The sequence below is a fragment of the Cetorhinus maximus genome, chromosome 28 (genome assembly GCF_964194155.1).
Source record: "Cetorhinus maximus chromosome 28, sCetMax3.hap1.1, whole genome shotgun sequence".
Lineage (NCBI taxonomy): Eukaryota > Metazoa > Chordata > Chondrichthyes > Lamniformes > Cetorhinidae > Cetorhinus > Cetorhinus maximus.
This window is the reverse complement of record NC_135906.1, coordinates 22286662-22302817: the sequence shown is the minus strand read 5'-3', so window position 1 is coordinate 22302817 and position 16156 is coordinate 22286662. Positions and strand designations below refer to the sequence as shown.

At 44.2% G+C, this 16156-nt stretch overlaps 1 protein-coding gene across 3 annotated transcripts in view; it reads right to left on the bottom strand.

Annotated features, from left to right (window-relative positions):
• The window catches only part of LOC144668920 (cdc42-interacting protein 4 homolog), a 101819-nt gene that overhangs the window by 22987 nt on the left and 62676 nt on the right, over positions 1-16156 (bottom strand). For all 3 annotated transcript variants that reach the window (XM_078531395.1, XM_078531394.1, XM_078531396.1), the window contains 8 exons: positions 15509-15624; positions 9919-9975; positions 8002-8149; positions 5845-5907; positions 4368-4472; positions 3252-3380; positions 2295-2441; positions 1335-1532 (listed from right to left, as the gene is read on the bottom strand). In XM_078531395.1, coding sequence (XP_078387521.1) covers positions 1335-1532; positions 2295-2441; positions 3252-3380; positions 4368-4472; positions 5845-5907; positions 8002-8149; positions 9919-9975; positions 15509-15624 — 963 coding nt within the window. The remainder of the gene's footprint in view (positions 1-1334; positions 1533-2294; positions 2442-3251; positions 3381-4367; positions 4473-5844; positions 5908-8001; positions 8150-9918; positions 9976-15508; positions 15625-16156) is intronic.

Here is a 16156-nt window from a genome sequence, read left to right as displayed (position 1 = left end):
CAGAACCCACAGCTTTCTGCCTGAGTGTGCTGGCAACTGAGCCATGGATGACATCATTAAGTCTGGACTGGGGAGTCAGCTCCCAGTACTCACAATACTAAATGCAGCAACTAGAGCAGCCTAGATCTGCTTTTCTATCAATGTCGGTCAGATCTGTTGCCAGTCAGTCGAATACTTCCACCCTTGTACAATGACATCGCACTATAGGAGGAGAAGAGTGCACAGTTGCAGTATCTTCGACGATCGCCACAGGGTCAGTGAATGATTAACAGTACAATCCCCTGAGAGATCAGTGGATAAATGCACCATGCCACACTTGATGAAGATGCACAGACAGCAAAGGTCCAGCGTTGATTCCTGAATGTTATGAATTACCTTATCGCAGCCAGCAATAAGGGCAGAAACAATCGGCTTCAGCAAACTTGTGGAGTGAAGTAGGAGGAAGAGGAATGAGGAAAAATAAATCAGCCAGAGTCTGGTACCTATTCCATAACTCTGTCTGGTAAACCGACGTGCACGGAGCCGATGAAAATCGAATCAGGTTCAGCAGTGATGCCCTAAACACACTAACATTCATTAGCTAAAGGAAGGCTTGCATTTATATAGCACTTTTTGACCTCAGGATGTCCCAAAGCACTGCGCAGCCAATGAAGTACATATGAAGTGTAGTCACTGCTGTAATATAGAAAACATGGCAGTCAATTTGCACACAAGTGAGCTCTCACAAGCAGTAATGAGATGGTTGTCAGATAATCTATATCTGGTGATGCTAATCGAGAGGAGAACTCTCTATTCTTCGTAGTTGTGCCGTGGGGGTCTTTTATGTTTGGCCGATTAAATTGTGGCCAGCGCTCTCTCAGTCTTGCACAGGAAGTGCCAGCATATATTATGTGCTCAAGCCTCTGAAATGGGGTCTTCTGACTCGGGTTCACACAGTGCGCAAGGCAGCAGAGAGCAGCTTCTGCGCACAGATGTGAGTCCCAGCACGAGTCAGCACCTGGATCATGGCAAGGCGCTAGGAAGAGAGAGAGAAGCTGGGAGAAAATAAAAGAAACAAAAATACTGTACGAAAGTCGATGTATATACGCGGGCAGTAATCCAGAAGCAAATCACAGTGACAAGCAAGTTCGTGCAAGGTCAAAAAGAGAACAAAAACAAGCATAGTTCCCTAGAATTGAAAGCTCACATCAGTAAAAGATAAAACACAGCTATAGGATGTGAGGTGGAACCAATAAAATCACAAATCAATGCCTCATGTTAGCATTGTTGGCAACCACTCGATCACATTTGAGTCATGTTAGCCTAGATGGAGCTACGTGTCTTTATGTCTGTACCTTGTTCTTCTTCCCAAATGGCCAACGTTTGGTCTTGCTTTTGCCGATGGTTCTATGGTCAGCCCTAGGCTCCGATTTAACAGAACCAAGGCTATTTTCTGATGAAGTCCGATTAATCATCTGGCTGTAGTCTTCGAATTCTAACTCCCCTGGTCTCTCAAATCCTGACTTATGGGCCTCGATCAGTACTCGAGAATCCTGGTTAAAATCGAGAGAGAGAGAGAAAAAGAAACACATGAAGTCTCAACAAGTTTGTTTTTAAACTATTTATGCTATGCATGCATTGAACAGTTTGCAACAATGCTATTAAAGGTGTTTATATGAGAAAACTGTTCCTTTGCATCTTGAACCAAAATGAAACAATCGCCCTGGGATTGCAATGCTACTCATCCTACACGGCTGGTTTGTATGGATCAATCCTTGTCACTCATAGCTTTGAGAGCCAAGCATTCCCAGTTCTGGGGCAAATGGAGTTGATTTGTAAACAAAGAAAGGCCTGCATTTCTATAGCATCTTTCACAACCTCAGAACATCCCAAAATGCCTTTCGGCCAGTGAAGAACTTTACGAAGTATAGTTGCTGTTGAAATACAGCTGCCAATTTGCACAATCTCATAAACAGAACGTGAATAATGACCAGATAATCTGTTTTAATAACGTTGGTGTATTGGCCAGGACATCTGGCAGAAGTCCCCTGCTCTATGTTCTATGTAGTCTTTTACATCTAACCGAGAAGGCAGACACAGCTTCGATTTAAGATCTCTGAAAGACAGTACCTCTGACAGTGCAGCAGTCCCTCAGTACTGCACAGGGAGGGTCAGCCTAGATTTTGTGCTCAAGTCTCTGGAGTGGGGCTTGAACCCACCACACTCCGACTCAGAGGTGAGAGTGTTAGCCACTGAGCCGTGGCTGACACAGGGCTGTTGGTCAAGCAGTGCTAATGATCAGCAGTTCTACGTACCGTGCTCTCGTTTACAGACTCTGCAGCTTTGGTCATCCCGTCCAGACACTTCCCAATGATTGGCATGACTTGACGCTCCGTGTCGGCAAACATCTTGTACGCCTCGCACAGCTTCTGTATCCGCTTTTCATCCATCTCCTGGAGTTTCTGTAAAAACACGAGCAGGTACTTGGTTGATAAGAGTACGTATGAAGGTAGAGGGGAAATTATAATGGCTTCCTGCCATTCCCATAGCACCACCTATTGATGCCATGGGGTGAAACCAATGATGTCCGATACTGATCTTCAGGTTTTAACCTGGGTTGCCAACTCTGGTTGAACCTATTCCTGGAAGGTTTCATCAAATGAGTTTCTTCCTCCAGCCATCCTACTCCCATACTCTTACCATTGGTCACCCAGCATGACCATCCTCAAGGAGCAAGACCTCCCTAGGTCAATTTGAAAGTGAATAGATTACCTACTGGATGATTCTTGGCTGTCTGTCCCACATGCTGAATATTTTTATAGTGAGTAAACAATATTGTTGAAACAATTAAAAAAAAATGTTATTGCCCTTATGATTTTGTTCCCTAGGGTTTCTCACATCTGTGTACTGATTATGGGTCAGTCTTTACTTCTCTAGAGAGACTCTTGGGTAATCCTGGAGTGTTGGCAATACTAGGTAGCAAAAGAGAGGGAAGGAGCTTAAAATCTAATCTTGCGGTCAGCTACTCACAGATAAGATAGTCAAAGATATTTAGTTCATTGAAGTTCATCCTTCCAATACTCTAAATCTTACAATGTAGCAGCTGACTGCATTTTAAATAGCTCTAACTTTTTTTTTTTACTTAAGCTTTGCCCAGCTTATTTCAAACGTCTCTTGCACGGGTTCTCCCTAATAGTGGTTTCAAATTTACTGATCACTAAATTTACCTCACCCTGGTTCTACTCTCCAAAGTTCCAATTCCTTAAACTTACATTGAAAACATGAGGCATTTCAGCAAAGTAAAACTGATTTTGGTCTTTGTTGTATTTCTGTAGTTGGGAGGCGTATTCATTCTTGCTTTCTTCCACCATGTGATTCCGCAGGTTTGCCTGCTGTTTTGCCTGAGGGGAAACCAATAAACATAATTTAATTTACGCTCGGATACTGAAGGACCCATTACCTCACTCCACTGACATTAACGATTCCTAATGGCAAGTATGTTGACTACATGTCCCTGTCAATAGTAGTCTTGACATCGCTCTTTCACTATTGAATCCGGGATCAGTATCTACAGCCCCGGAATTAAAAAAAATACAAGTGCACATCAAAAAAAAATTGGATTAATTTTTGTGCTTGTCAAATGACTTTTAGAACTTAATTGAAAAGCAGAATACTGCGGATGCTGGAAATCCGGACTAAAAAGAGAAAAGGTTGGAAATACTCAGCAGGCCAGGCAGCGTCTGTGGAACAAGGAATAGAGTTAACGTTTCAGGTCCATGATCTTTCATTAGAACTGAGAAAAGTTAGAGGGTTTGTGGAAGGGGTGAGTGGGACAAGGACAAAAGGAAGGTCTGTGACAGGGTGGAAGACAGGAGGGGTTGAAGAGTTAGTCTCATGGGGCCAAAGGGAATGGAGATGGGGGCTAGAAGAGAAAGAAAAAATGTGTCTTGAGCAGGTGTGCTACTGTCTGAAAGTGAAAATAAGAGATAAACCGAAACATACAAAGAAAAGGAAAAAGAAATAGGGGGGTTGAATTTATGGTCTAAGATTGTTGAACTCAATATTTTGAGTGTGGAAGGCTGTAAAGTGCCTAATCGAAAAATGAGGTGCTATTAAAACTTGTACACCTCGGTGCCCAATGTAGTTCAAACATTCCCAAATTTTGAGAGGCCAGTAAAGATTGCATGACTCTGCCTCATCGACGTGTCTTCATCTGAGCCAGCTCAGCATTCCCAGCCTTTTTGTCTTCTCTGCGTCAATTCAATGATAAATTAAGGAAAGCTGCTTGTGCTGTAGACTCCTGGCCAGCAGACATTGAGATTAAGATCTGAAAGGGCCAGAGGGAAATATGCTTGGAGGGATTTGTCTGGATCGAACTTCAGGTCTACCTTTTCCACGTCGGCCTTGGTTGTGTTGATGTCACTGTTGACCCTCTCTGCATTCTGCATTGCCTTCTCTGCCTCCTTGCAATCACGCTCAAACCTCTTCTTCGCCTGTGGTAAACAGAACATCAGATTTAAACTGATTGCAATTCCTGTCGGCTAGTGCCTTGGGTGGTAAATCCAGTGCTAAATAAATCAGAAAATCCCAGGACGAATTCCTACCCTGTACTTAACTAGCCGTTCAACCAGGGCAGTCATTGGAGCACTGCAGGTAAACTCAGTGGGGATAAGGGAAAATCATCTGGCGCTCTTGCTCTTAAATGGTATCCAGTGATCTCTGCTGGTATGTGTATGCATGGTGACTAAGGTTTGCCTATGATCCTCCCATACTCAAATAGCTTGTCAATACTCAAAATCTGCATACACATATGAAGAGCGGTCTCTTGAGATAGTGGAGTGGGCCCAGCACCCATGGAATCATATGCTGGTATAAGTCAAGAGAAAGGCACTATAAGGGAGGAAGAGGAATGAAATGTGATCGTTCCTGCTCGGAATAGCTTATTTGAAGTCCCACTCCAAAAACTGAACCTAACATTTAGGTTGACACTCCCAATGCAGTACTAAGGAAGTGCTGCACTGTCGGAGATGCTGTCTTTTGGATGGAGTTAAACTAAGGTCCTCTCAGGTGGATGTAAAAGATTCCATGCATTAGTGTCAACTAACATCATCAAAAACAGATGACCTGGCAACTATTCCATTGCTGTTTGTGGGAGCTTGCTGTGAGCAAATTGGTTGCCGCATTTCCTACTTTACAACAGTGACCACACTTCAAAAGCGCTTCACTGGGTGAAAAGTACTTTGGGACATCCTGAAGTTGCAGGAGGTGCTACAGAAATGCTCGTCTTTTTCTTCCCATTTCCGATCTGAACAGAGCACTTGTCACTCAGTCATCAGGGAGCAGGAGTAGGTACTGAAGCAGGTGGCTTCAGTATTGCTCAGTTGTTAGGGAAAGACCAGTGAGCAACACTGCAGATTGGCACAGGTCCACACCCAAGATAACTTCATGGTCAAGTTGTGAATTCATTTGGTTTCTCAGAAGACGACCCCTCTCTGTTTGTCATTCCTTCAACTTGGAGGAGAGGCAGGAGGGGAAAAGGAAGAAAATAAAGACTTGCATTTATATTGTGCTTCTCATGACTGCTGGGCATCTCAAAGCACTTTACAGTGAATGAAGTCAGAAGTGTTGGAAGTTTGGAAATGCGGCAGCCAATTTTCACACAAGATCCCACAAACAGCAAAGTGATAATGACCAGACAACCTGTTTTCTTGTGATGTTGGATTGGGGAATAAAGATTGGCCAGAACACCAGGGATAATTTTCCTGCTCTTCCATATTGGTGAGATACATGTGAAGAGTAGTCTACATTAATGGCGAGCAGATATACCTGGTGGCTAAAGGAAATAAGTTTATTTGGTAAACTTACATTATCCAGCTGTTTAAAACTAACTTCCAGGTTCTGTTGAGCTTTTCTTCCTTCCAGAAGATACTGAAACAAAAAGGACTCCATTAACATAAAGATGCTGCCAAGTATAAACATAAGAAGTATGAGAAGTGGGCCATTTGGCCCCTTGAGCCTGCTCTGCCATTCAATAAGGTCATGGCTGATCCAATAGTGACCTTAATTCCACTCTCCCGCCTGGTCCAAATAACCTTCAACTCCCTTGAAGATCAAAAATCTGTCTAACTCAGCCTTGAATATATTCAATGACCCAGCCTCCACTGCTCTCTGTGGAAGAGAATTCCAAAGACTAATAACCCCTTGAGAGAAAAGATTCCTCCTCATCTCCATCTTAAATGGGAGACCCCTTATTCTGAAATTGCGCCCCTTGTTCTAGATTCCCCCATGAGGGGAAACATCCTTTCAGCATCTATCCTGTCAAGCCCCCTCAGAATCTGATATGTTTCATTAAGATCATCTCCCATTCTTCTAAACTCCAATGAGCATATTTTTTTTAGTCATTCATGGGATTGTGGGCTTCGCTGGCTGGGCCAGCATTTATTGCCCATCCCTAGTTGCTCTTTAGAAGGTGGTGGTGAGCTGCCTTCTTGAACCACTGTAGTCCATGTGGTGTAGGTACACCCACAGTGCTGTTAGGGAGGGAATTCCAGGATTTTGATCCAGCAGCAGTGAAGGAACGGCGATACAAGTCAGGATGGTGAGTGACTTGGAGGGGAACCACCAGGTAGTGGTGTTCCCATCTATCTGTTGCTCTTGTCCTTCTAGATGGTAGTAGTCGTGGGTTTGGAAGGAGCTGTCTAAGGGGCCTTGGTGAATTCCTCCAATTCATCTTGTAGATGGTACACACTGCTGCTACAGTGTGTCGACATGGAGGGGGTGAAAGTTTGTGGATGAGGTGCTAATCAAGTGGACTGCTTTGTCCTGGATGGTGTCAAGCTTCTTGAGTATTGTGGGAGCTGCACTCATCCAGGCAAGTGGGGAGTATTCCATCACACTCCTGCCTTGTGCCTTGTAGAAACCTGCCTATGCTGTGCTTAAGCCAATCAGTCAAGAAACCTACCATAACAATTCAGGCTGAATGTCCCTCTGATTTGCCCTCGAGCAGAAACGGGAGGAAAATAAAGAACCCCTCTTCACATGACAGCAGTTCAGATCAAGAATACACAGCAGGGATTAATGAACATAACAGGCTTTGGGGAGTCAGGAAGCGGGTTACTCTCCACAGGATTCCTAGCCTCTGACTTGCTCTTGTAGCCACAGTATTTATATGGCTAGTCCAGTTCAGTTTCTGGTCAATGGCAACCACCAGAATGTTGATAGTGGGAGATTCAGTGATGGTAATGCCATTGAATGTCCAGGGCCGATGGTTAGATTGCCTCTTGTTGGAGATAATCATTGCCTGGCACTTGTGTGGCACGAATGTTACTTGCCACTTGTCAGCCCAAACCTGGATAGTGTCCAGGTCTTGCTGCATTTCGACATGGACTGCTTCATTATAGGCCTTACATGCTCAACCTTCCATCATAAGATGACCCCTTCACCCCAGAAATCAACCGAGTGAACCTTCTCTGAAAACATATCCCTGCTTTAAAATGTATTCCAGCATTATCCCAATGACAAACGTTAGGCTAATTGGCCTATAGTTTCCTGCTTTTCTGTCCCTTTCCTTTTTTGAATAGGGGCATAACATTTGCAGTTTTTCAATTCACTGGGATCTTTCTATAGAATTTTGGAAGATTACAACCAATGCATCCACTATCTCTGCAGACATTCATTTAAGACCCTAGGTTGCAGGCTATCAAATCCAGGGCACACAATAGCTTTTAGTCTCATTCATTTTCCTAGAGTTTTTCTCTAGTACTAGACCCAAGTTTCTCACCCTCAATATAAATGTGAAACACTCTCATGTTATGGTCACTTTTCCTCAGAACACCCTTTACTAAGAGCTCATTAATGAATCCTGTCTCCTTACATATTAGCAAGACTGAAATAGCTTGTTCCCTGGTATCCATCGCAGGGGAGCGGATTTGGACATGTGGAAAGGTGGGTGGGGGATGTTGGGGGGTTGTGGGGCACAGTGTGGGGTAAGGAATGGATGAACAGAGTAGCGCTGCACCCTACCGTCTTACGTTCCTGCTTATTTTCGAGCAAGTATTTCAGCAATTGGGCAAAGATGTTCTGCATCAGGTTCTCCGCTATAACTTCCCGCTGTCCAGCGTAGTCATTCAATTCATTGAGAATGTTGATGAAGGCCTGATACTGGGAGAACCTACGAGAAGGAGTCAGATTTTGAAGTAATGGTATTGGACAAACTCAGCACGGGGAATAAAATAGAGACCAACAATTAAGTCAAATTAGATCGAAAGTGTCTTCCTTTGGACAGTTTCTCCCCTTTGCCTGATCTCTGCTTAGGTCCACCTCAAGGGCCTTAGCAGCTCTCCAATACCTCACTCCAGTAGGCATATGTCACATGGTCCTATGTTCCTTCCAGGCCTTGGTTCTAAGGGGCACAAAGTATCAGACCAGATAATTCTCCCATCATTTCAGATGCACTTGTCCCAGGGGAGGAGAAGTTAACTTGAGAACACCAGAGGCCTCACAAACTAATGAGGCATCTGCTGCCATATTGGCTGCAGTTCTAACTGACAAAGTAATCTCCAGCAGCTTCCTCATCAGACTCTGGCAGAGTCCCAATCAGACTTATCCTCTGATAAATGCAAGAGCTCTGGGGTTGGATAAGTGCAAAGTCGGATGAGCCACGCGGACTGGAAGCCCACTTTCCATTTCCAGCTAGCTTCTCACAGCTGCGGGAGTGGTTGAGCAAAACAACCAGCTCTGTTGGTTTAGGAGAGTGGAAAATAGTTCATCAGCATGCTACCTTCACCCACCCACTTCGACTGGTCACTGTCCAATAATAAAGAGCATATTCAGTGGTGGTTGTGAGGAGAGAATTGTCTCAGCTATGGTGTATCGTTGGAGGATTCCTGGTTTTTGAAGAATGCCCCACGGCAAGAGTTCAAGGGGTTGAGAGAATCAGAGTCTTGGAAGTCAAAGGCCATCCAATTACAGGCTGTGGATATAGCTGGGGAAGTGGCACAATGGGTGGACTCTAATTTTCCTCAGCTTTTTATTGGCAAAGTGCTTAACAGATTCTCTCTCCCTGCCCACATCTTGTATCTCCTAAAAAAAAACTTGAGGAACACAAGAAACTATTTGCTGATCTCCTCTCCAGAGGACAGACACCTCATTGACAAGTGACCACTGAGATGTAAAAGAGTTTATTCTGGAGATTTTGGGTAGTGAATCACTTACTTTCAGAGCTAGCAAAACACAACTTCATTATCTTGGATCGAATAAAACAGCTGGCTCCAGTCCCAGAAATGATGTCACTGAGCTTTTGTATTCACCCGGTACTTCCTGAAGGACTGGTTATTGGTACATGAGCAGCCCATCATCCCAGAAGTGTATACACATATGCACACACACAGAGTTGTGTATGTACACGTATGCACACATTACCTACATGCACACAATGGGAAAAGCAGATCTTCACTCTAAACCTGCCTATGCTGCTTCAGCCAATCAGTCAAGAAACCTACCATAACCATCCAGGTTGAATGTCCCTCTGATTTACCCTCTTGAGCAGAAACGGGGGAGGAAAATAAAGAACCCCTCTCCACATGACAGCAGTTCAGATCAGGAATGCAGAGCAGGGATTAATGAACATAACAGCCCATTCTTGTACAGCGGAGCCCACATGGGTCATGTAGCCCCACCTTGAAGAATCAGAATTTGTCCCCTTCCCCACCACCCCTCCCCTTTACTTCTGAGACTCTACAAGAAACCAGTCAAGAAGCCCATAGCAGAATTGCTCCTGGGGTCTGCCAATGCAACATGAGCTCTTCAACAACCTTGGGAAAGAGGGGGAGGCCAATGAGACATTAAATGTGCCCCACTTCCAAACATAATCATCTGCTGGTTACTATAACTAACGGTGTGACTGTATATGTTCATTTTGTCCAATTGAAAGCAGCTTACTTCAATTCATGGTCTTCTTTAGAGACTCGTTTGGGACTGTACTTCTTCACCAAAGTCCTGAGGAAAAAAAGCAAAATGTTCGCATGAAGCAAAGCGCTTTTGTTACCATTGGTCCATGATGATACAAAGCCCTGCTTAGACCACACCTTAAGAAAGACATATCAGCCCTGGAAGGAGTGCGGCAAGATTCATCAGAATGATACCTGGACTCCCAAAGCTAAATTACGAGGACAGATTACATAGACTAGGATTAGTATTCACTGGAAGTTGCAAGGTTAAGTATTGATTTGATTGAAGGTTTCAATATGTTAAGGGGAATTGATTGGGGAGATAGCGAGAAATTATTTCCACATGTTGGCTAGCCTAGGACTGAGGGCCTTAGTCTAAAATTTAAAGTCAGACCTTTTGGGAGCGAAGTTAAGAAATACCTCTACACACAAAGGATGGTAAAAGTTTCGAACTCTCTCTTCCACAAGCACATTTAATGCTAGATCAATTGTCAATCTTAAAATCAGAGATTGGTAGATTCTTGGTAACCGAAGGCATTAAGGGATATGGGGCAAAGACGGGTGTGTAGAATTAGGTTGCAGATTAGCATGGTCTCATTGAATGACGAACAGCCTCGAGTGACTAAGATGGCCCTCTCTTGTTCCTATGAGGTAACTGATCATCATGTGACACCACCATTTGCTGAATGTCATTGTGATGGATAGTGACAGCAAACATGGACTCCGCAAATAAATAAACCCAGCGGCAAAACAATCCAACCCTTAAAGAGCAAATGTGCAACTTAGTCTATAGCTAATGTTATGAAGGATGTCAACACATTTGCTATCTTTTATACAGTGGAATATGGTCTCTGCTCCTGCTGGCTTGCCCTTTTTGCTTTATCCAAACTCCAGATCTATGCCCTTTTCCTCCTTTTCACACTCTCAATTTTGAAATGAAGTCTCTACGAACCATTTCTTCCTCATTCTGCCCCACAGTCTCAAAGCTAATGCTTCAATCCCTTACAATCCAAAACCCAACATGTCTCTGAAGAAAGTGAAGTTAACCTATAGAATTAAACTCTATCCAGGTCATAGCCAATAGCAGGAAGAGGGGTTTGCGGTCAGGGCTTTGGTCTCGGCTAGGACAGTAATTCTATACCAAACATGCTTCACTGATTTAATTCCTTAACCAAAAGTCTCAAAAAATCAGCCAAACCAACCCTTGGTCCAGGGTATTGCCTAAACGGTATCTCTGATGGGAATTTGCATAGGGAATGACTCTACTCATCAGTTCTATGCAAAACAGGTTGTGTGATTTGCTCATCATTTAAATGTACTATTTGGGGAGGGAAGGAAGGAAGGGGTAGAAAGTCTCCATTAAATCAAGTAGCATACCATGTCCACCTCGTTTACCTTCAGAAGAAACTCTAAGATTTCCCCAATATCCTCCCTTCCTGCTGTCATCAGTGTTGATTCACAAGGAATGAAGGTTTCCCAGGACCATAAGACATAGGAGCAGAAATTAGGCCATTCGGCCCATCGAGTCTGCTCCGCCATTCAATCATGGCTGATAAGTTTCTCAACCCCATTCTCCAGCCTTCTCCCCGTAACCTTTGATCCCCTTACCAATCAAGAACCTATCTCGGTCTTAAATACACTCAATGACCTGGCCTCCACAGCCTTCTGTGGCAATGAATTCCATAGATTCACCACTCTCTGGCTAAAGAAGTTTCTCCTCATCTTTGTTCTAAAAGGTCTTCCCTTTACTCTGAGGCTGTGCCCTCGGGTCCTAGTCTCTCCTACTAATGGAAACATCTTCCCCACGTCCACTCTATCCAGGCCTTTCAGTATTCTGTAAGTTTCAATCAGATCCCCCCTCATCCTTCTAAACTCCATCGAGTATAGACCCAGAGTCCTCAAACGTTCCTCATATGTTAAGCCTTTCATTCCTGGGATCATTCTCGTGAACCTCCTCTGGACCCTCTCCAGGGCCAGCACATCCTTCCTGAGATACAGGGCCCAAAATTGCTCACAATATTATAAATGTGGTCTGACCAGAGCCTTATAAAGCCTCAGCAGCACATCCCTGCTTTTATATTCTAGTCCTCTCAAAATAAATGCCAACATTGCATTTGCCTTCCTAACTACCGACTCAACCTGCAAGTTAACCTTAAGAGAATCCTGGACTAGGACTCCCAAGTCCCTTTGCACTCCAGATTTCTGAATTCTCTCCCCATTTAGAAAATAGTCTATGCCTCTATTCTTCCTACCAAAGTGCATGACCTCACACTTCCCCACATTGTATTCCATCTGCCACTTCTTTGCCCATTCTCCTAACCTGTCCAAATCCTTCTGCAGCCTCCCCACCTCCTCAATACTACCTGTCCCTCCACCTATCTTTGTATCATCTGCAAACTTGGCCAGGATGCCCTCAGTTTCTTCATCTAGATCATTAATGTATAAAGTGAAAAGTTGTGGTCCCAACACTGACCCCTGAGGCACTCCACTGGTCACCGGCCGCCATCCTGAGAAGGACCCCCTTATCCCCACTCTCTGCCTCCTGCCAGACAGCCAATCTTCTATCCATGCTAGTACCTTGCCTCTAACACCATGGGCTCTTATCTTACTGAGCAGCCTCCTGTGCGGCACCTTGTCAAAGGCCTTCTGGAAGTCCAAGTAGATAACATCCATTGGCTCTCCTTTGTCTAACCTACTCGTTACCTCCTCAAAGAATTCTAACAGATTTGTCAGGCATGACCTCCCCTTGATGAAACCATGCTGACTTTGCCCTATTTTACCATGAACTTCCAAGTATTCTGAAATCTCATCCTTAATAATGGACTCTAAAATCTTACCAATGACCGACGTCAGGCTAATCGGCCTGTAATTTCCCATCTTTTGCCTCACTCCCTTCTTAAACAGGGGGGTTACATTAGCGATTTTCCAGTCCTCTGGGACCCTCCCTGACTCGAGTGATTCTTGAAAGATCACCACTAACGCCTCCACTATCTCTTCAGCTATCTCCTTCAGAACTCTGGGGTGTAATCCATCTGGTCCAGGTGACTTATCCACCTTCAGACCTTTCAGTTTTCCTAGCACCTTCCCCTTGGTAATGGCCAGCCCTCCTGTACCTCACACCCAAATCACTGTCTTTCACTTGTGAGCTGAGGCAGTGAATGTTGACAGGATATTCAACTGAGGAAACCAAGTGAATGTGACGTGAGCACACTGTTTCATCTCCCCACCAACACCCTTAATCTTCACAACTGAGGTCATGGAGAGTGACCAAGAGCAGGAATAAGACCCAATTTCCCCTTCCGCCAGGGGTTCTAAGAGCAACTTTTCCCAGTGCTCCCACCATAGAATGGAGTCAAACCTGGGGCTTCCCAGCTCTGCCACACTGGTTATTACATCTACCTCTTGTGCTAGGACAAGAGCCTGCGAGAGCATGAAATCCTTTCAATTTTGCTTAGACGTGTGGGAGAGTGAGGCGCCAGAGAGCGTGAGAGGAGAGAGAAAATATGAAGACAAAAAAGAGCAAGAGCGTGTGTGAGAAACGGAGAATGTGCAACTGAAGACAAAGCATGAAAGGGAGGGAGAGAGAATGTGAAGGTGAAAGAGAGAGAAAGACCAAGTACGAGTGCTTCCCTCCTTTCATCTTTGCACTAAGAAAAATAATCGCAGGGTTATGAAGTAGTGTTTGTTTATGTTGGTTTAGACACACCTGGAGATCCACTGTAAATAAACACCTGGCTCTTGCTCAAACTGGAACAGAGTCTGGGTGGGAGGACAGAAATTGGATAAATGCGAGGGGTTTTTCTCCTTCCCAAAACGCTTTCTACCAACAGACTTATTGTTTTGCTGCCTCAGTCCTTTTTAAAAGAGAACTAGGCCCCATATGGTGAAATGAGTTCTTTCAACTCGGTGTTCTCTTTATCTGAGGGATCTGGCATCTAGTCGGGGTCTGGTGGGGGGAGGGGTGGAGATGCGATGGGGAAAGGTGAGGTGAAGGTATGGCTTCTTACTTAAAAAACGACATTCAAAGGTCGAAGGCCTCAGATTCCTGGGTGTTCGCCATTTCGGGTTTCAGTGTTCAGACAGTAAATCCAATAATGTTTGGATTCACAGGGTCCATCCGGGGTTGCCATCTTAAGACAGCAGTCAGAAACTATCTAGAGTTTTTCACACGCTGTAAAATAAGGATGAAACAGGACCAACTGACAATGGACCGAAAACGAAACACTTTCTGCTGGGCTTGTAGCTAAATCACACATTGACTACACCTCAAAAAGTACAGACGGCATTGGGATGTCCCTAGATGCTACAGAAATGCAAGTTTTCAATAACGCTTCCAAATCTTTGTGCAGATTTTCTGTTTAAAAAAAAATATGTTATTACACACTGTTCTGCCCCTTTAAGCTTCCTTCGCTTATTGAAAAAAGAATTTTGGTCAAAACAAAAGAATAATTTCCTACTTTGCTTCAACACGATGGAGAGTTGTCTGAAGCAATTTGCAAATCCATCCCCCCACCTTCCACCTCATGTTTTAGAATCCTGCCGTGCCATTGCATTTCTGTTGGGGTGTGGAAGGTCTGGATATGTCTAATAACTTGTTGGGAGTGGAGAGTTACAGGGCAAGGACAATTCCGTGGCCCATTCCCGTTCTGTGTAGCATTTGCTTCAGTCACATACAGGAGACATGTGGGGAGATGGCGGCGTGGTGGTAACGTCACTGGGCTCATCATCCAGAGACCCAGCTTAATTGTCTGGCATTCAAATCTCACCATGGCAACTGGTGGAATTGGAATTCAATTAATAAATCTGGAATTGAAAGCTAGTCTCAGTGACGGTGACCATGAAACTATCGATTGTCGTAAAAACCCATCTGGACTACTAATGCCCTTTAGGGAAGGAAATCTGCCGTCCCGACCTGGTCTGGCCTACATGTGACTCCAGAACCACAACAATTTGCTTGACTCTTAACTGCCCTCTGAAATGGCCTAGCAAGCCGCTCACTCAGTTCAAAGGCAATTAGGGATGGGCAACAAATGTTGCCCTTACCAGTGACACACATATCCCATGAAAGAATACATCTTAAAAAATTACTCCTCTTCACGGAGTTGACTCCAACAACCCAAGTATTTCCATGTTCTTTGAAATGTTCCCAGTTAGAGTTCATTCCTTCCCCATTTTCCTTCTGCACAACTTGATTCTTCATTTTATCAATGACTCATTATTCCTTCAACCACCAGTAACATTGTGCAGGGTCTGAAAGGGGTTGCCAATTCTCTAGGATTGTCCTGGAGTCTCCAGGAACAATATCACAAAGGGGCATTAAAACAAAGAGCTTTCATTTTAAATTTCTCTGTTTCCTAAGTTATAAAAATATTGAAGATGGAGGGGGGCAGGGTTTGAGAAAGGGAGAATAATAGATGTTTAACAGACAGTCAAGAATCATCCAATTGGATAACAACGATGGTAGTGTTGAGCGTGGGTGTGTAGGGTAGTTGGTGACAGTATATTTGAAGAAACCAGAGTTGGCAACACTAGGCCTGAAGCCTGACTGAACTCCAAATGCTGATGACAGACCTCGAGCTTACCTCAGCTGCTTGGCGTACGTCTGTTCTATTTCAGTCCGATCCTTTACAAACTTCACGTACTTCTCTATCAAGTCAATCCCCCACTGGGTCTGCCGTTCTATAGTGTCATATTGGTCCTAGACCAAAAAAAAGAACAAAACAAAGAGGTGGTGAGAAGTCTAAGTTGAGCAGTAAAGTCGAAATATATCAGCGAGCAGAATGGAAAATTCAAAGAACCATCCTTGTATCCATCCATGTGAAAATCAGCACTATTGGTCTATACGAGGCCGAGACAGACTGAATTGATTAGACACACTTAACTCAAACTTCATCCTGCCCCGTTTCTGGCTCTTGCATTAGGGTAGGGCGTGTTTGGGGCTTCCCACATATACGATTAGGAAACTGGCACACTCACGTCAAGGCTCACACATCACGGATGGCCATTTGGGCTCAGTAATGGATTACAAAGCTGACCTCCAACATAAAACATTGCCCGTAGGGGACAGGAGGAGATGGCAGTCTTGGTAAATATGAAGGAAAATATATTAAAAAAACTTATTAATTTAGTGTCGTTCATGGTTGCACTTTATAGCTAATGAACTGCTCATTGTCACTGTTGAAATGAGGGAAGTGTGGTAGCCAGTTTGCGCACAGCAAGCTCCCACAGAC